Source organism: Cherax quadricarinatus, chromosome 91 (assembly GCF_038502225.1).
Source record: "Cherax quadricarinatus isolate ZL_2023a chromosome 91, ASM3850222v1, whole genome shotgun sequence".
Classification (NCBI taxonomy): Eukaryota; Metazoa; Arthropoda; class Malacostraca; order Decapoda; family Parastacidae; genus Cherax; species Cherax quadricarinatus.
The window spans coordinates 3,091,864-3,112,762 of NC_091382.1; the positions used below are offsets into that span (position 1 = coordinate 3,091,864).

General features: G+C 40.2%; 1 protein-coding gene across 3 annotated transcripts in view; it reads right to left on the reverse strand.

Annotated features, from left to right (window-relative positions):
- Nucleotides 1–313: 313 nt before the first annotated feature.
- LOC128704906 (ras-like GTP-binding protein RhoL) overlaps nt 314–20,899 on the reverse strand; it is a 62,163-nt gene continuing 41,577 nt past the window's right edge. For all 3 annotated transcript variants that reach the window (XM_070104330.1, XM_053800127.2, XM_070104331.1), the window contains exons 3-5: nt 16,697–16,843; nt 7,289–7,409; nt 314–1,984 (exon numbers count right to left, since the gene is read on the reverse strand). In XM_070104330.1, coding sequence (XP_069960431.1) covers nt 1,776–1,984; nt 7,289–7,409; nt 16,697–16,843 — 477 coding nt within the window. In that variant the 3' untranslated portion in view covers nt 314–1,775. The remainder of the gene's footprint in view (nt 1,985–7,288; nt 7,410–16,696; nt 16,844–20,899) is intronic.

Genomic DNA, 20,899 nt, shown 5'->3' on the forward strand with positions numbered 1-20,899 from the left:
TTCCCTACCTTTAAATACTGTTCACACACACACACACACACACACAAACACACACACACACACACACACACACAAATATATATATATATATATATATATATATATATATATATATATATATATATATATATATATATATATATATATATATATATATATGAAAAGCAGTAGATTTTCAACGAATCTTGGGATTGGGAATGATCTCTGCAATATTTACTTCTGCATTTGGAATATTGGAGCATTTGTGTGGACTGTTTCGTAGATTTAATGATATATATCTGAGTATTATTAAGGATATTCTACCGATCAGAAGTTCCATCAGATATGTTTAATCAGATTGAGTGCATGAATGTAATGAAATACGTATAACACTTTTTAGTCTCTTAAATGGAATTGTTGTAATTTTTTTTCAACAAGTCGGTCGTCTCCCACCGAGGCAGGGTGACCCAAAAAAGAAAGAAAATCCCCAAAAAGAAAATACTTTCATCTCACTCACACATAATCACTGTTTTAGCAGAAGTGCTCAGAACACAACAGTTTAGAAGCATATACGTATAAAGATACACAACATATCCCTCCAAACTGCCAATATCCCAAACTCCTCCTTTAAAGTGCAGACATTGTACTTCCCATTTCCAGGACTCAAGTCTGGCTATATAAAATAACCGGTTTTCCTGAATCCCTTCACTAAATATTACCCTGCTCACACTCCAACAGATCGTCAGGTCCCAAATACCATTCGTCTCCATTCACTCCTATCTAACACGCTCACGCACGCTTGCTGGAAGTCCAAGCCCCTCGCACACAAAACCTCCTTTACCCACTCTCTCCAACCTTTTCGAGGATGACCCCTACCCTGCCTTCCTTCCCCTACAAATTTATACGCTCTCCATGTCATTCTACTTTGATTCATTCTCTCTAAATAACCAAACCACCTCAACAACCCCTCTTCAGCCCTCTGACTAATACTTTTATTAACTCCACACCTAATTTCCACACTCCGAATTTTCTGCATAATATTTACACCACACATTGCCCTTAGACAGGACATCTCCACTGCCTCCAACCGTCCCCTCGCTGCAACATTTACAACCCAAGCTTCACACCCATATAAGTGTCGGTACTACTATACTTTATACACTCCCTTGCCTCCACATATAACGTTTTTTGTCTCCACATATACCTCAACGCACCACTCACCTTTTTTCCCTCATCAATTCTACGATTAACCTCATCCTTCATAAATCCATCCGTCGACACGTCAACTCCCAAGTATCTGAAAACATTCACTTCTTCCATACTCCTCCCCAATTTGATATCCAATTTTTCTTTATCTAAATCATTTGATACAAGCTTTGGTGCTTCAATGCTCGTATATATATTACAACAATCAAATATGATTGTTGTAATATATATACGAAAATTCAAGCAGCAAAGCTTGTTTAATGAATGTAATGATTTATAGGGACGACTGACATTGACTACACTTACTGAAGTTACCAGTGGAACACTTCTGAGTCACATTGATGAAAACGAGAAATTCCCAGAATAAGCTTTTATTGTTGCTTTTCGAACAGTCGTCTCAAAGCTTACTCTGGAAATTGTCTGCGTTATAGTCATATTTGCTGGCAACATGTCATTTCATCCAGGGGCGAGACTGTTGTATTTACACAGAGTTAAGGAGCCGGAGGTTCTTGCCTCGTTCTCTGGACGATTGTTCATAGGATCTTACGAAGATGTTCAGTGTTAACTTGGGTCGTCTTACAGGCGGGCGTTCATAGTATCTTACAAGTATGTCCTCCTGGCTTACTGGCTTGAGTACACGCTCTCACTGCCGCCTTCATAACAGCATCACAGTTAATGATCTTCTTTGCTGAGCACTCGACGTAGCCGTGCATTTTGAGAGAGTCAGCTAGCTTTTTACCCTCAGCCTTCGTCACTATAAGCTTGGAATCAGTAACGTCTCGTAGGTCAAGCTTGGTTCCTACAGAACATTACATCTGCATTACTAAACATGAATTGGGAAAGTAGTGACAATTGTTTAAATGCAAGAGTCTTAACTTAAGTAATTCCCGATAGTGACACTCCATTAAACACAAACAATATAGAACTCACTTACACCTACACTCACTCTAAACTAACATGTACACACGTCTTCCAAAACAAGGACAAGAAGTCACAATACCCTGACTGGAACAATACACAAGTAACGCGCACACAGGAGAGAAAAGTTTACCACGACATTTGGGTTCCATCTGTGAGTCAGATTGTGACTTGCAAATGGTCGAAGTCGGAACGACATGTCCTGATAATTATTATTATTATAATCAAGGGGAAGCGCTAAACCCGGAGGATTATACAGCGCCTGGAGGGGGGATGTGGAAGGCATTCAGGCTTAATTCGGGGAACTGGAGCACAGATCCAATTCCCTAAATCAAGAGCCCCTCACCAACATCAAGGAACCTTCCTTGAAGGGACGTCCTGATAAGCTTCTCTCTTTGTGCAAGTTATTGGTGTATTCTGAAAATTCTTCTGAATCAGTAAAAAAAAAAAAATCTGTGGCAACGTACATACCAGATTCTTTATATTTTAAACCTACACCTCTGTTTAACACACTAGAATTCCATTTTGTCACAAAATTAATTTATAAACATACTATTAACATAGCTGATCCAACGCTCTACCACTGACCTATACTGCTGGATCTGCTACCATTCACGACTGCGGTTCGAAACCCTGCCCATTCTTCTGTTTATTCATTGACAAATATTGACATTATTATTCAGGCAGCAGAAAGAATTATAGAAAATATATTAAATTTCTTTGTCCCAGCAGCGTCTAATAACCAGACCCTTGCTAGCTGGTCTCCTACACCCAGAGGAATAGACCTCCAGACCCTTGCTAGCTGGTCTCCTACACCCAGAGGAATAGACCTCTAGACCCTTGCTAGCTGGTCTCCTACACCCAGAGGAATAGACCTCCAGACCCTTGCTAGCTGGTCTCCTACACCCAGAGGAATAGACCTCCAGACCCTTGCTAGCTGGTCTCCTACACCCAGAGGAATAGACCTCCAGACCCTTGCTAGCTGGTCTCCTACACCCAGAGGAATAGACCTCTAGACCCTTGCTAGCTGGTCTCCTACACCCAGAGGAATAGACCTCCAGACCCTTGCTAGCTGGTCTCCTACACCCAGAGGAATAGACCTCCAGACCCTTGCTAGCTGGTCTCCTACACCCAGAGGAATAGACCTCCAGACCCTTGCTAGCTGGTCTCCTACACCCAGAGGAATAGACCTCCAGACCCTTGCTAGCTGGTCTCCTACACCCAGAGGAATAGACCTCCAGACCCTTGCTAGCTGGTCTCCTACACCCAGAGGAATAGACCTCCAGACCCTTGCTAGCTGGTCTCCTACACCCAGAGGAATAGACCTCCAGACTCTTGCTAGCTGGTCTCCTACACCCAGAGGAATAGACCTCCAGACCCTTGCTAGCTGGTCTCCTACACCCAGAGGAATAGACCTCCAGACCCTTGCTAGCTGGTCTCCTACACCCAGAGGAATAGACCTCCAGACCCTTGCTAGCTGGTCTCCTACACCCAGAGGAATAGACCTCCAGACCCTTGCTAGCTGGTCTCCTACACCCAGAGGAGTAGACCTCCAGACCCTTGCTAGCTGGTCTCCTACACCCAGAGGAATAGACCTCCAGACTCTTGCTAGCTGGTCTCCTACACCCAGAGGAATAAACCTCCAGACCCTTGCTAGCTGGTCTCCTACACCCAGAGGAATAGACCTCCAGACCCTTGCTAGCTGGTCTCCTACACCCAGAGGAATAGACCTCCAGACCCTTGCTAGCTGGTCTCCTACACCCAGAGGAATAGACCTCCAGACCCTTGCTAGCTGGTCTCCTACACCCAGAGGAATAGACCTCCAGACCCTTGCTAGCTGGTCTCCTACACCCAGAGGAATAGACCTCCAGACTCTTGCTAGCTGGTCTCCTACACCCAGAGGAATAAACCTCCAGACCCTTGCTAGCTGGTCTCCTACACCCAGAGGAATAGACCTCCAGACCCTTGCTAGCTGGTCTCCTACACCCAGAGGAATAGACCTCCAGACCCTTGCTAGCTGGTCTCCTACACCCAGAGGAATAGACCTCCAGACTCTTGCTAGCTGGTCTCCTACACCCAGAGGAATAGACCTCCAGACCCTTGCTAGCTGGTCTCCTACACCCAGAGGAATAGACCTCCAGACCCTTGCTAGCTGGTCTCCTACACCCAGAGGAATAGACCTCCAGACCCTTGCTAGCTGGTCTCCTACACCCAGAGGAATAGACCTCCAGACTCTTGCTAGCTGGTCTCCTACACCCAGAGGAATAAACCTCCAGACCCTTGCTATCTGGTCTCCTACACCCAGAGGAATAGACCTCCAGACCCTTGCTAGCTGGTCTCCTACACCCAGAGGAATAGACCTCCAGACCCTTGCTAGCTGGTCTCCTACACCCAGAGGAATAGACCTCCAGACCCTTGCTAGCTGGTCTCCTACACCCAGAGGAATAGACCTCCAGACTCTTGCTAGCTGGTCTCCTACACCCAGAGGAATAGACCTCCAGACCCTTGCTAGCTGGTCTCCTACACCCAGAGGAATAGACCTCCAGACCCTTGCTAGCTGGTCTCCTACACCCAGAGGAATAGACCTCCAGACCCTTGCTAGCTGGTCTCCTACACCCAGAGGAATAGACCTCCAGACCCTTGCTAGCTGGTCTCCTACACCCAGAGGAATAGACCTCCAGACCCTTGCTAGCTGGTCTCCTACACCCAGAGGAATAGACCTCCAGACCCTTGCTAGCTGGTCTCCTACACCCAGAGAAATAGACCTCTAGACCCTTGCTAGCTGGTCTCCTACACCCAGAGGAATAGACCTCCAGACCCTTGCTAGCTGGTCTCCTACACCCAGAGGAATAGACCTCCAGACCCTTGCTAGCTGGTCTCCTACACCCAGAGGAATAGACCTCCAGACCCTTGCTAGCTGGTCTCCTACACCCAGAGAAATAGACCTCTAGACCCTTGCTAGCTGGTCTCCTACACCCAGAGGAATAGACCTCCAGACCCTTGCTAGCTGGTCTCCTACACCCAGAGGAATAGACCTCCAGACCCTTGCTAGCTGGTCTCCTACACCCAGAGGAATAGACCTCTAGACCCTTGCTAGCTGGTCTCCTACACCCAGAGGAATAGACCTCCAGACCCTTGCTAGCTGGTCTCCTACACCCAGAGGAATAGACCTCCAGACCCTTGCTAGCTGGTCTCCTACACCCAGAGAAATAGACCTCTAGACCCTTGCTAGCTGGTCTCCTACACCCAGAGGAATAGACCTCCAGACCCTTGCTAGCTGGTCTCCTACACCCAGAGGAATAGACCTCCAGACCCTTGCTAGCTGGTCTCCTACACCCAGAGGAATAGACCTCCAGACCCTTGCTAGCTGGTCTCCTACACCCAGAGGAATAGACCTCCAGACCCTTGCTAGCTGGTCTCCTACACCCAGAGGAATAGACCTCCAGACCCTTGCTAGCTGGTCTCCTACACCCAGAGGAATAGACCTCCAGACCCTTGCTAGCTGGTCTCCTACACCCAGAGGAACAGACCTCCAGACCCTTGCTAGCTGGTCTCCTACACCCAGAGGAATAGACCTCCAGACCCTTGCTAGCTGGTCTCCTACACCCAGAGGAATAGACCTCCAGACCCTTGCTAGCTGGTCTCCTACACCCAGAGGAACAGATCTCCAGACCCTTGCTAGCTGGTCTCCTACACCCAGAGGAATAGACCTCCAGACCCTTGCTAGCTGGTCTCCTACACCCAGAGGAATAGGCCTCCAGACCCTTACTAGCTGGTCTCCTACACCCAGAGGAATAGACCTCCAGACCCTTGCTAGCTGGTCTCCTACACCCAGAGGAATAGACCTCCAGACCCTAGCTAGCTGGTCTCCTACACCCAGAGGAATAGACCTCCAGACCCACGCTAATAGATCTATACCCTCAGTAATACACCTCCAAGACCCACACTAATAGATCTACTCCCACAGTAGCAGATCTCCAAGACCCACACTAATAGATCTACGCCCATAGTAACAGACCTCCAAGACCCACACTAATAGATCTCCTACGCCCACAGTAACAGACCTCCAAGACCCACACTAATAGATCTACGCCCATAGTAACAGACCTCCAAGACCCACACTAATAGATCTACGCCCATAGTAACAGACCTCCAAGACCCACACTAATAGATCTACGCCCACAGTAACAGACCTCCAAGACCCACACTAATAGATCTACGCCCATAGTAACAGACCTCCAAGACCCACACTAATAGATCTCCTACGCCCACAGTAACAGACCTCCAAGACCCACACTAATAGATCTCCTACGCCCACAGTAACAGACCTCCAAGACCCACACTAATAGATCTCCTACGCCCACAGTAACAGACCTCCAAGACCCACACTAATAGATCTTCTACGCCCATAATAACAGACCTCCAAGACCCACACTAATAGATCTCCTACGCCCACAGTAACAGACCTCCAAGACCCACACTAATAGATCTCCTATGCCCACAGTAACAGACCTCCAAGACCCACACTAATAGATCTACGCCCATAGTAACAGACCTCCAAGACCCACACTAATAGATCTCCTACGCCCACAGTAACAGACCTCCAAGACCCACACTAATAGATCTACGCCCATAGTAACAGACCTCCAAGACCCACACTAATAGATCTCCTACGCCCACAGTAACAGACCTCCAAGACCCACACTAATAGATCTCCTACGCCCACAGTAACAGACCTCCAAGACCCACACTAATAGATCTCCTACGCCCACAGTAACAGACCTCCAAGACCCACACTAATAGATCTCCTATGCCCACAGTAACAGACCTCCAAGACCCACACTAATAGATCTACGCCCATAGTAACAGACCTCCAAGACCCACACTAATAGATCTCCTACGCCCACAGTAACAGACCTCCAAGACCCACCCTAATAGATCTTCTACGCCCACAGTAACAGACCTCCAAGACCCACACTAAAAGATCTCCTACGCCCACAGTAACAGACCTCCAAGACCCACACTAATAGATCTTCTACGCCCACAGTAACAGACCTCCAAGACCCACACTAAAAGATCTCCTACGCCCACAGTTATAAAGATTCTTTGATGGTCCTCTGAATTAAGATTTCTTGCTCCCTTCGGAATTTCGACTTTCTGACGGCCATCAGAGACCAGAACTTACCGACAAGGATGGCAGGGATGTCCCTACCACATTCCTTCCTGATCTCCGGCACCCAGACTGTTTTTACGTTCTCGTAAGACGTTCGGTTTACCAGGTCGAAACACACCAAGAAGGCGTTCGTCTGAGACAGAAACGTAGGTGAGAGACTACATGAACCGCTTAACATAATGAAAAAGTGTTTCAAAGGAGGGTTTCGATCCCATAAGGAGGTAAACAAAGCAAAGTGTTGTAGGATGAGAGTAAACAGGTCGAAATGTTGGCTGGTAAGGGTATAAACAGGTCGAAATGTTGCCTGGTAAGGGTGTAAACAGGTCGAAATGTTGCCTGGTAAGGGTGTAAGCAGGTCGAAATGTTGCATGGTAAGGGTGTAAACAGGTCGAAATGTTGCTTGGTAAGGGTGTAAGCAGGTCGAAATGTTGCATGATAATAGTGTAAACAGGTAGAAAAATTATAGGATGAGAATCTAAACAGGTCGAAATGTTGTCTAATAAAGATATAAACAAGTCGAAATATTGCCTGATAAGGATGTAAACAGGTCGAAATGTTGCCTGAAAAAGATGTAAATAGGTTACAACGTTGCAATAAGGATGTAAACAGGTCGAAATGTCTGATAAATTAGCACTACACCCACGAAACTGAATTTTTTAGACTCATGATAGTGAAAGCTGCGTGTCTTATAACGTCTATATGGTGTGACTGTGAATTTTGTATCAGTATTGTTTGAATTATGTATCAGTATTGTTTGAATTATGTATCAGTATTGTGTGAATTATGTATCAGTATTGTTTGAATTATGTATCAGTATTGTGTGAATTATGTATCAGTATTGTGTGAATTATGTATCAGTATTGTGTGAATTATGTATCAGTATTGTTTGAATTATGTATCAGTATTGTGTGAATTATGTATCAGTATTGTTTGAATTATGTATCAGTATTGTTTGAATTATGTATCAGTATTGTGTGAATTATGTATCAGTATTGTGTGAATTATGTATCAGTATTGTGTGAATTATGTATCAGTATTGTGTGAATTATGTATCAGTATTGTGTGAATTATGTATCAGTATTGTGTGAATTATGTATCAGTATTGTTTGAATTATGTATCAGTACTGTGTGAATTATGTATCAGTATTGTGTAAATTATGTATCAGTATTGTGTGAATTATGTATCAGTATTGTTTGAATTATGTATCAGTATTGTGTGAATTATGTATCAGTATTGTGTGAATTATGTATCAGTATTGTTTGAATTATGTATCAGTATTGTTTGAATTATGTATCAGTATTGTGTGAATTATGTATCAGTATTGTGTGAATTATGTATCAGTATTGTGTGAATTATGTATCAGTATTGTGTGAATTATGTATCAGTATTGTGTGAATTATGTATCAGTATTGTGTGAATTATGTATCAGTAATGTGTGAATTTTGTATAAGTATTGTGTGAATTATGTATAAGTATTGTGTGAATTTTGTATAAGTATTGTGTGAATTATGTATAAGTATTGTGTGAATTATGTATAAGTATTGTGTGAATTTTGTATCAGTATTGTAAATCATGTATCAGTATTGTAAATCATGTATCAGTATTGTAAATCATGTATCAGTATTGTAAATCATGTATCAGTATTGTAAATCATGTATCAGTATTGTAAATCATGTATCAGTATTGTAAATCATGTATCAGTATTGTAAATCATGTATCAGTATTGTAAAATATGTATCAGTATTGTGTGAATTATGTATCAGTATTGTTTGAATTATGTATCAGTATTGTGTGAATTATGTATCAGTATTGTGTAAATTATGTATCAGTATTGTGTGAATTATGTATCAGTATTGTTTGAATTATGTATCAGTATTGTGTGAATTATGTATCAGTATTGTGTGAATTATGTATCAGTATTGTTTGAATTATGTATCAGTATTGTGTGAATTATGTATCAGTATTGTTTGAATTATGTATCAGTATTGTGTGAATTATGTATCAGTATTGTGTGAATTATGTATCAGTATTGTTTGAATTATGTATCAGTATTGTGTGAATTATGTATCAGTATTGTGTGAATTATGTATCAGTATTGTGTGAATTATGTATCAGTATTGTTTGAATTATGTATCAGTATTGTGTGAATTATGATCAGTATTGTGTGAATTATGTATCAGTATTGTTTGAATTATGTATCAGTATTGTTTGAATTATGTATCAGTATTGTTTGAATTATGTATCAGTATTGTGTGAATTATGTATCAGTATTGTGTGAATTATGTATCAGTATTGTGTGAATTATGTATCAGTATTGTGTGAATTATGTATCAGTATTGTGTGAATTATGTATCAGTATTGTGTGAATTATGTATCAGTATTGTTTGAATTATGTATCAGTATTGTGTGAATTATGTATCAGTATTGTGTGAATTATGTATCAGTAATGTGTGAATTTTGTATCAGTATTGTGTGAATTATGTATCAGTATTGTGTGAATTATGTATAAGTATTGTGTGAATTATGTATAAGTATTGTGTGAATTATGTATAAGTATTGTGTGAATTTTGTATCAGTATTGTGTGAATTATGTATAAGTATTGTGTGAATTATGTATAAGTATTGTGTGAATTATGTATAAGTATTGTGTGAATTATGTATAAGTATTGTGTGAATTTTGTATAAGTATTGTGTGAATTATGTATAAGTATTGTGTGAATTATGTATAAGTATTGTGTGAATTATGTATAAGTATTGTGTGAATTATGTATAAGTATTGTGTGAATTATGTATCAGTATTGTGTGAATTATGTATCAGTATTGTGTGAATTATGTATCAGTATTGTGTGAATTATGTATCAGTATTGTGTGAATTATGTATCAGTATTGTGTGAATTATGTATCAGTATTGTGTGAATTATGTATCAGTATTGTGTGAATTATGTACCAGTATTGTGTGAATTTTGTATCAGTATTGTGTGAATTTTGTATCAGTATTGTGTGAATTTTGTATCAGTATTGTGTGAATTTTGTATCAGTATTGTGTGAATTTTGTATCAGTATTGTGTGAATTTTGTATCAGTATTGTGTGAATTTTGTATCAGTATTGTGTGAATTATGTATCAGTATTGTGTGAATTATGGATCAGTATTGTGTAAATTATGTATCAGTATTGTGTGAATTTTGTATCAGTATTGTATGAATTATGTATCAGTATTGTGTGAATTTTGTATCAGCATTGTGTGAATTTTGTATCAGTATTGTGTGAATTTTGTATCAGTATTGTGTGAATTTTGCATCAGTATTGTGTGAATTTTGTATCAGTATTGTGTGAATTTTGCATCAGCATTGTGTGAATTTTGTATCAGTATTGTGTGAATTTTGTATCAGTATTGTGGGAATTTTGCATCAGTATTGTGTGAATTTTGTATCAGTATTGTGTGAATTTTGCATCAGCATTGTGTGAATTTTGTATCAGTATTGTGTGAATTTTGTATCAGTATTGTGTGCATTATGTATCAGTATTGTGTGAATTTTGTATCAGTATTGTGTGAATTTTGTATCAGTATTGTGTGAATTTTGTATCAGTATTGTGTGAATTTTGTATCAGTATTGTGTGAATTTTGTATCAGTATTGTGTGAATTTTGTATCAGTATTGTGTGAATTTTGTATCACTATTGTGTGAATTTTGTATCACTATTGTGTGAATTTTGTATCACTATTGTGTGAATTTTGTATCACTATTGTGTGAATTTTGTATCACTATTGTGTGAATTTTGTATCACTATTGTGTGAATTTTGTATCAGTATTGTGTGAATTTTGTATCAGTATTGTGTGAATTTTGTATCAGTATTGTGTGAATTATGTATCAGTATTGTGTGAATTTTGTATCAGTATTGTGTGAATTTTGTATCAGTATTGTGTGAATTTTGTATCAGTATTGTGTGAATTTTGTATAAGTATTGTGTGAATTATGTATCAGTATTGTGTAAATTATGTATCAGTATTGTGTGAATTATGTATCAGTATTGTGTAAATTATGTATCAGTATTGTGTGAATTATGTATCAGTATTGTGTGAATTATGTATCAGTATTGTGTGAATTATGTATCAGTATTGTGTAAATTATGTATCAGTATTGTGTGAATTATGTATCAGTATTGTTTGTTATGTATCAGTATTGTGTGAATTATGTATCAGTATTGTGTGAATTATGTATCAGTATTGTTTGAATTATGTATCAGTATTGTGTGAATTATGTATCAGTATTGTTTGAATTATGTATCAGTATTGTGTGAATTATGTATCAGTATTGTGTGAATTATGTATCAGTATTGTTTGAATTATGTATCAGTATTGTGTGAATTATGTATCAGTATTGTGTGAATTATGTATCAGTATTGTGTGAATTATGTATCAGTATTGTGTGAATTATGTATCAGTATTGTTTGAATTATGTATCAGTATTGTGTGAATTATGTATCAGTATTGTGTGAATTATGTATCAGTATTGTTTGAATTATGTATCAGTATTGTTTGAATTATGTATCAGTATTGTGTGAATTATGTATCAGTATTGTTTGAATTATGTATCAGTATTGTGTGAATTATGTATCAGTATTGTGTGAATTATGTATCAGTATTGTGTGAATTATGTATCAGTATTGTTTGAATTATGTATCAGTATTGTGTGAATTATGTATCAGTATTGTGTGAATTATGTATCAGTATTGTGTGAATTATGTATCAGTATTGTGTGAATTATGTATCAGTATTGTTTGAATTATGTATCAGTATTGTGTGAATTATGTATCAGTATTGTTTGAATTATGTATCAGTATTGTGTGAATTATGTATCAGTATTGTGTGAATTATGTATCAGTATTGTGTGAATTATGTATCAGTATTGTGTGAATTATGTATCAGTATTGTGTGAATTATGTATCAGTATTGTGTGAATTTTGTATAAGTATTGTGTGAATTATGTATAAGTATTGTGTGAATTATGTATAAGTATTGTGTGAATTTTGTATCAGTATTGTGTGAATTATGTATAAGTATTGTGTGAATTATGTATAAGTATTGTGTGAATTATGTATAAGTATTGTGTGAATTTTGTATAAGTATTGTGTGAATTATGTATAAGTATTGTGTGAATTATGTATAAGTATTGTGTGAATTATGTATAAGTATTGTGTGAATTATGTATCAGTATTGTGTGAATTATGTATCAGTATTGTGTGAATTATGTATCAGTATTGTGTGAATTTTGTATAAGTATTGTGTGAATTATGTATAAGTATTGTGTGAATTATGTATAAGTATTGTGTGAATTTTGTATCAGTATTGTGTGAATTATGTATCAGTATTGTGTGAATTTTGTATCAGTATTGTGTGAATTTTGTATCAGTATTGTGTGAATTTTGTATCAGTATTGTGTGAATTTTGTATCAGTTTTGTGTGAATTTTTTATCAGTATTGTGTGAATTTTGTATCAGTATTGTGTGAATTTTGTATCAGTATTGTGTGAATTTTGTATCAGTATTGTGTGAATTATGTATCAGTATTGTGTGAATTATGGATCAGTATTGTGTAAATTATGTATCAGTATTGTGTGAATTTTGTATCAGTATTGTATGAATTATGTATCAGTATTGTGTGAATTTTGTATCAGTATTGTGTGAATTTTGTATCAGTATTGTGTGAATTTTGTATCAGTATTGTGTGAATTTTGCATCAGTATTGTGTGAATTTTGTATCAGTATTGTGTGAATTTTGCATCAGCATTGTGTGAATTTTGTATCAGTATTGTGTGAATTTTGTATCAGTATTGTGTGAATTTTGCATCAGTATTGTGTGAATTTTGTATCAGTATTGTGTGAATTTTGCATCAGCATTGTGTGAATTTTGTATCAGTATTGTGTGAATTTTGTATCAGTATTGTGTGCATTATGTATCAGTATTGTGTGAATTTTGTATCAGTATTGTGTGAATTTTGTATCAGTATTGTGTGAATTTTGTATCAGTATTGTGTGAATTTTGTATCAGTATTGTGTGAATTTTGTATCAGTATTGTGTGAATTTTGTATCAGTATTGTGTGAATTTTGTATCACTATTGTGTGAATTTTGTATCACTATTGTGTGAATTTTGTATCACTATTGTGTGAATTTTGTATCACTATTGTGTGAATTTTGTATCACTATTGTGTGAATTTTGTATCACTATTGTGTGAATTTTGTATCAGTATTGTGTGAATTTTGTATCAGTATTGTGTGAATTTTGTATCAGTATTGTGTGAATTATGTATCAGTATTGTGTGAATTTTGTATCAGTATTGTGTGAATTTTGTATCAGTATTGTGTGAATTTTGTATCAGTATTGTGTGAATTTTGTATAAGTATTGTGTGAATTATGTATCAGTATTGTGTAAATTATGTATCAGTATTGTGTGAATTATGTATCAGTATTGTGTGAATTATGTATCAGTATTGTGTGAATTATGTATCAGTATTGTTTGAATTATGTATCAGTATTGTGTGAATTATGTATCAGTATTGTGTAAATTATGTATCAGTATTGTGTGAATTATGTATCAGTATTGTTTGAATTATGTATCAGTATTGTGTGAATTATGTATCAGTATTGTGTGAATTATGTATCAGTATTGTTTGAATTATGTATCAGTATTGTGTGAATTATGTATCAGTATTGTTTGAATTATGTATCAGTATTGTGTGAATTATGTATCAGTATTGTGTGAATTATGTATCAGTATTGTTTGAATTATGTATCAGTATTGTGTGAATTATGTATCAGTATTGTGTGAATTATGTATCAGTATTGTGTGAATTATGTATCAGTATTGTGTGAATTATGTATCAGTATTGTTTGAATTATGTATCAGTATTGTGTGAATTATGTATCAGTATTGTGTGAATTATGTATCAGTATTGTTTGAATTATGTATCAGTATTGTTTGAATTATGTATCAGTATTGTGTGAATTATGTATCAGTATTGTTTGAATTATGTATCAGTATTGTGTGAATTATGTATCAGTATTGTGTGAATTATGTATCAGTATTGTGTGAATTATGTATCAGTATTGTTTGAATTATGTATCAGTATTGTTTGAATTATGTATCAGTATTGTGTGAATTATGTATCAGTATTGTTTGAATTATGTATCAGTATTGTGTGAATTATGTATCAGTATTGTGTGAATTATGTATCAGTATTGTGTGAATTATGTATCAGTATTGTGTGAATTATGTATCAGTATTGTGTGAATTATGTATCAGTATTGTGTGAATTTTGTATAAGTATTGTGTGAATTATGTATAAGTATTGTGTGAATTATGTATAAGTATTGTGTGAATTTTGTATCAGTATTGTGTGAATTATGTATAAGTATTGTGTGAATTATGTATAAGTATTGTGTGAATTATGTATAAGTATTGTGTGAATTTTGTATAAGTATTGTGTGAATTATGTATAAGTATTGTGTGAATTATGTATAAGTATTGTGTGAATTATGTATAAGTATTGTGTGAATTATGTTTCAGTATTGTGTGAATTATGTATCAGTATTGTGTGAATTATGTATCAGTATTGTGTGAATTTTGTATAAGTATTGTGTGAATTATGTATAAGTATTGTGTGAATTATGTATAAGTATTGTGTGAATTTTGTATCAGTATTGTGTGAATTATGTATCAGTATTGTGTGAATTTTGTATCAGTATTGTGTGAATTTTGTATCAGTATTGTGTGAATTTTGTATCAGTATTGTGTGAATTTTGTATCAGTTTTGTGTGAATTTTTTATCAGTATTGTGTGAATTTTGTATCAGTATTGTGTGAATTTTGTATCAGTATTGTGTGAATTTTGTATCAGTATTGTGTGAATTATGTATCAGTATTGTGTGAATTATGGATCAGTATTGTGTAAATTATGTATCAGTATTGTGTGAATTTTGTATCAGTATTGTATGAATTATGTATCAGTATTGTGTGAATTTTGTATCAGTATTGTGTGAATTTTGTATCAGTATTGTGTGAATTTTGTATCAGTATTGTGTGAATTTTGCATCAGTATTGTGTGAATTTTGTATCAGTATTGTGTGAATTTTGCATCAGCATTGTGTGAATTTTGTATCAGTATTGTGTGAATTTTGTATCAGTATTGTGTGAATTTTGCATCAGTATTGTGTGAATTTTGTATCAGTATTGTGTGAATTTTGCATCAGCATTGTGTGAATTTTGTATCAGTATTGTGTGAATTTTGTATCAGTATTGTGTGCATTATGTATCAGTATTGTGTGAATTTTGTATCAGTATTGTGTGAATTTTGTATCAGTATTGTGAATTTTGTATCAGTATTGTGTGAATTTTGTATCAGTATTGTGTGAATTTTGTATCAGTATTGTGTGAATTTTGTATCAGTATTGTGTGAATTTTGTATCACTATTGTGTGAATTTTGTATCACTATTGTGTGAATTTTGTATCACTATTGTGTGAATTTTGTATCACTATTGTGTGAATTTTGTATCAGTATTGTGTGAATTTTGTATCAGTATTGTGTGAATTTTGTATCAGTATTGTGTGAATTATGTATCAGTATTGTGTGAATTTTGTATCAGTATTGTGTGAATTTTGTATCAGTATTGTGTGAATTTTGTATCAGTATTGTGTGAATTTTGTATAAGTATTGTGTGAATTATGTATCAGTATTGTGTGAATTATGTATCAGTATTGTGTGAATTTTGTATCAGTATTGTGTGAATTTTGTATCAGTATTGTGTGAATTTTGTATCAGTATTGTGTGAATTTTGTATCAGTATTGTGTGAATTATGTATCAGTATTGTGTGAATTTTGTATAAGTATTGTGTAAATTTTGTATCAATATTGTGTGAATTTTGTATCAGTATTGTATATGGTATGTATGAGCATTGTATTGTTTTCGTAAATTCTCACCAGACAATGTATACTTGTGTTACGTCGAGGGGAAGTATAATGTGTCCAGTAATGAAAACCTGAGTTAAATTTATATATATACACTTTAAGATGTGATTATGAAGTGGTTATAAACATAACCTTAATTTTTAAAGGGGTGGAGGGGTAAGCCAGGATGAGCGTTTGGTCATCTGACTGAGGCCTTCCGCTGGCTTACCGGTCCACCCCTTTAAAAATTATAGTCATGTATAACCATTTTTAGTATCTAATGGAACAAACTTTTTTTTCTTAGTGGTGACCCGACCTTGGCTCCCTATCTGGGGAGTGTCTCGAGACCTCTGCCATGGGAGGAGGTACAAGTATCTCCTCATCTTTGGGACCAAGTGTCCCCAGGCCTAGCCACAGTCCCCGCCCTCACGGGGATATCGGTGAGACTTACTGTAGACTTTAGACCCACTAACCTGAGTGTAAGACAGTACCCGACACTTGTCGAAGCCTTCTTGACCAGCCGTGTCCCACAAGTTATAAGAGTAATCCTTCTCATCTACGGTTATCGTGCCTGCGTAGTTATCAAAGACTGTAGGGACGTAGTCGTTATTGAAGGTCCCCTGGTGGTGATACTCGCAATCAACTTACAAATTCTTACACTAGCGGTACATGTAATAACACTGAGAAAGTTGACTAAGATTGGTTGAGATAGAATGTAAAGATCAACGATAAAAGCTTTCCTGGACACTGAAATAAAATTAATCCAGATTCTAATGCTAATTATAGTAGCAATATTAATTATTACTCTTCCAAGAAGCTACGTTTGTGTCAAAGATTAATTGTACATCTTTGAGGGAAAACCCCAGATGTATGCAAAGCAGTGGAGGTTATCCATCCTGTGTCCTTTACCAAGCTTCCTGTACACTGTGACTACCCTGAGTTCTCTCTCTCAGTGTGTGTACACTGAGAGTTCACCTTCTTATTTCTGGTATTGCTGACTTGTGGTGTATAGGTGACATGCAGCCTTAATGACCCTCGTGTAGTAGATAGGCTTTAAACTCCATTAATCAACCATTTTATAAGGGTAACTGTGTCAGTTTACAGTTTTATTCTGGTGTATCGATATCAATAATAATGCATTTGTCTCTAAATTTAGTGTACTTAAGAGTACTGCCCATCTAGGTAGGTCTACACTGCATTAGGCCTAATTTTAAGGTATTCTCTCATTCCAAACGCATGATTTCCTAGGAATGAGGCCACAAGGTGTCCCGTGGCCTGGTAGGTAACGCTCTCGCCTCACACATTGAGCGTGGTTCGATCCCCAGCACTGGTGGAAACATTGGGCGTGTATCCTTATATCTGATGCCCCGTTCACCTATCAGTAGGTAGGTACCTGGGTGATAGTCGACTAGTGTGGGTTGCATCCCGGGGGTCAAAATTCAAGGACCACAATGGAAATAAGACTTTCTTGGGTTATCCTGGGTGACTAACCCTCCCTACCCTGGGTTATCCTGGGTGACTAACCCTCCCTACCCTGGGTTATCTTGGGTGACTAACCCTCCCTACCCTGGGTTATCCTGGGTGACTAACCCTTCCCTACCCTGGGTTATCCTGGGTGGCTAACCCTCCCTACCCTGGGTTATCCTGGGTGGCTAATCTTGGGTAGCTAACTTCCCTATCCTGGGTGGCTAACCCTCCCTACCCTGGGTTATCTTGGGTAGCTAACCCTTCCTACCCTGGGTTATCCTAGGTGACTAACCCTCCCTACCCTGGGTTATCCTAGGTGACTAACCCTTCCCTACCCTGGGTTATCCTGGGTGGCTAACCCTCCCTACCCTGGGTTATCCTGGGTGACTAACCCTTCCCTACCATTGGTTATCCTGGGTGACTAACCCTCCCTACCCTGGGTTATCCTGGGTGACTAACCCTCCCTACCCTGGGTTATCCTTGGTGACTACCCCTCCCTACCCTGGGTTATCCTTGGTGACTACCCCTCCCTACCCTGGGTTATCCTAGGTGACTAACCCTTCCCTACCCTGGGTGACTAACCCTCCCTACCCTGGGTTATCCTGGGTGACTAACCCTCCCTACCCTGGGTTATCCTTGGTGACTACCCCTCCCTACCCTGGGTTATCCTGGGTGGCTAACCCTCCCTACCCTTTATCCTGGGTGACTAACCCTCCCTACCCTTTATCCTGGGTGACTAACCCTCCCTACCCTGGGTTATCCTGGGTGACTAACCCTCCCTACCCTTTACCCTGGGTGACTATCCCTCCCTACCTTTTATCCTGGGTGGCTAACCCTCCCTACCCTGGGTTATCCTGGGTGGCTAACCCTCCCTACCCTGGGTTATCCTGGGTGGCTAACCCTCCCTACCCTGGGTTATCTTGGGTAGCTAACCCTTCCTACCCTGGGTTATCCTGGGTGACTAACCCTCCCTACCCTGGGTTATCCTGGGTTGCTAACCCTCCCTACCCTTTATCCTGGGTGACTAACCCTCCCTACCCTGGGTTATCCTGGGTGGCTAACGCTCCCGACCCTGGGTTATCCTGTGTGGCTAACACTCCCTACCCTGGGTTATCTTGGGTAGCTAACCCTTCCTACCCTGGGTTATTCTGGGTGACTAACCCTCCCTACCCTGGGTTATCCTGGGTTGCTAACCCTCCCTACCCTCTATCCTGGGTGACTAACCCTCCCTGCCCTGGGTTATCCTGGGTGACTAACCCTTCCCTACCCTGGGTGGCTAACCCTCCCTACCCTGGGTTATCCTGGATGACTAACCCTCCCTACCCTGGGTTATCCTGGGTTGCTAACCCTCCCTACCCTTTATCCTGGGTGACTAACCCTCCCTACCCTGGGTTATCCTGGGTGGCTAACCCTACCTACCCTCTATCCTGGGTGACTAACCCTCCCTACCCTGGGTTATCCTGGGTGGCTAACCCTCCCTACCCTCTATCCTGGATGACTAACCCTCCCTACCCTTTACCCTGGGTGACTAGCCCTCCCTACCCTGGGTTATCCTGGGTGGCTAACCCTCCCTACCCTCTATCCTGGGTGACTAACCCTCCCTACCCTGGGTTATCCTGGATGACTAACCCTCCCTACCCTTTACCCTGGGTGACTAGCCCTCCCTACCTTTTATCCTGGGTGGCTAACCCTCTCTACCCTGGGTTATCCTGGGTGGCTAACCCTTCCTACCCTGGGTTATCCTGGGTGACTAACCCTCCCTACCCTGGGTTATCCTGGGTTGTTAACCCTCCGTACCCTGGGTTATCCTGGGTGGCTAACCCTCCCTACCCTGGGTTTTCCTGGGTGGCTAACCCTCCGTACCCTGGGTTATCCTGGGTGGCTAACCCTCCCTGCCATGGGTGGCTAACCCTCCCTACCCTGGGTTATCCTGGATGGCTAACCCTCCCTACCCTGGGTGGCTAACCCTCCCTACCCTGGGTTATCCTGGGTGGCTAACCCTCCCTACCCTGGGTTATCCTGGGTGGCTAACCCTCCCTACCCTTTATCCTGGGTGGTTAACCCTCCCTACCCTGGGTTATCCTGGGTGGCTAACCCTCCCTACCCTGGGTTATCTTGGGTGGCTAACCCTCCCAACCCTGGGTTATCCTGGGTGGCTAACCCTCCGTACTCTGGGTTATCCTGGGTGGCTAACCCTCCCTACCCTGGGTTATCTTGGGTGGCTAACCCTCCCAACCCTGGGTTATCCTGGGTGGCTAACCCTCCGTACTCTGGGTTATCGGGGGTGGCTGACCGTCCGTGCCCTGGGTTATCCTGGGTGGCTAACCCTCCGTACCCTGGGTTATCCTGGATGGCTAACTCTCCCTACCCTGGGTTATCCTGGGTGGCTAACCCTCCCTTCCCTGGGTTATCCTGGGTGGCTAACCCTCCCTACCCTGGGTTATCCTGGGTGACTAACCCTCCCTACCCTGGGTTATCCTGGTGGCTAACCCTCCCTACCCTGGGTTATCCTGGGTGGCTAACCCTCCCTACCCCGGGTTATCCTGGGTGGCTAACCCTCCCTACCCCGGGTTATCCTGGGTGGCTAACCCTCCCTACCCCGGGTTATCCTGGGTGCTAACCCTCCCTACCCTGGGTGGCTAACCCTCCCTACCCTGGGTTATCCTGGGTGGCTAACCCTCCCTACCCTGGGTGGCTAACCCTCCCTACCCTGGGTGGCTAACCCTCCCTACCCTGGGTGGCTAACCCTCCCTATTCTGGGATATCCTGGGTGGCTAACCCTCCCTACCCTGGGTTATCCTGGGTGGCTAACCCTCCCTACCCTGGGTTATCCTGGTTGGCTAACCCTCCCTACCCTGGGTTATCCTGGGTGGCTAACCCTCCCTACCCTGGGTTATCCTGGGTGGCTAACCCTCCCTACCCTGGGTTATCCTGGGTGGCTAACCCTCCCTACCCTGGGTTATCCTGGGTGGCTAACCCTCCCTACCCCGGGTTATCCTGGGTGGCAAACCCTCCCTACCCCGGGTTATCCTGGGTGGCTAACCCTCCCTACCCTGGGTGGCTAACCCTCCCTACCCTGGGTTATCCTGGGTGGCTAACCCTCCCTACCCTGGGTTATCCTGGGTGGCTAACCCTCCCTACCCCGGGTTATCCTGGGTGGCTAACCCTCCCTACCCCGGGTTATCCTGGGTGGCTAACCCTCCCTACCC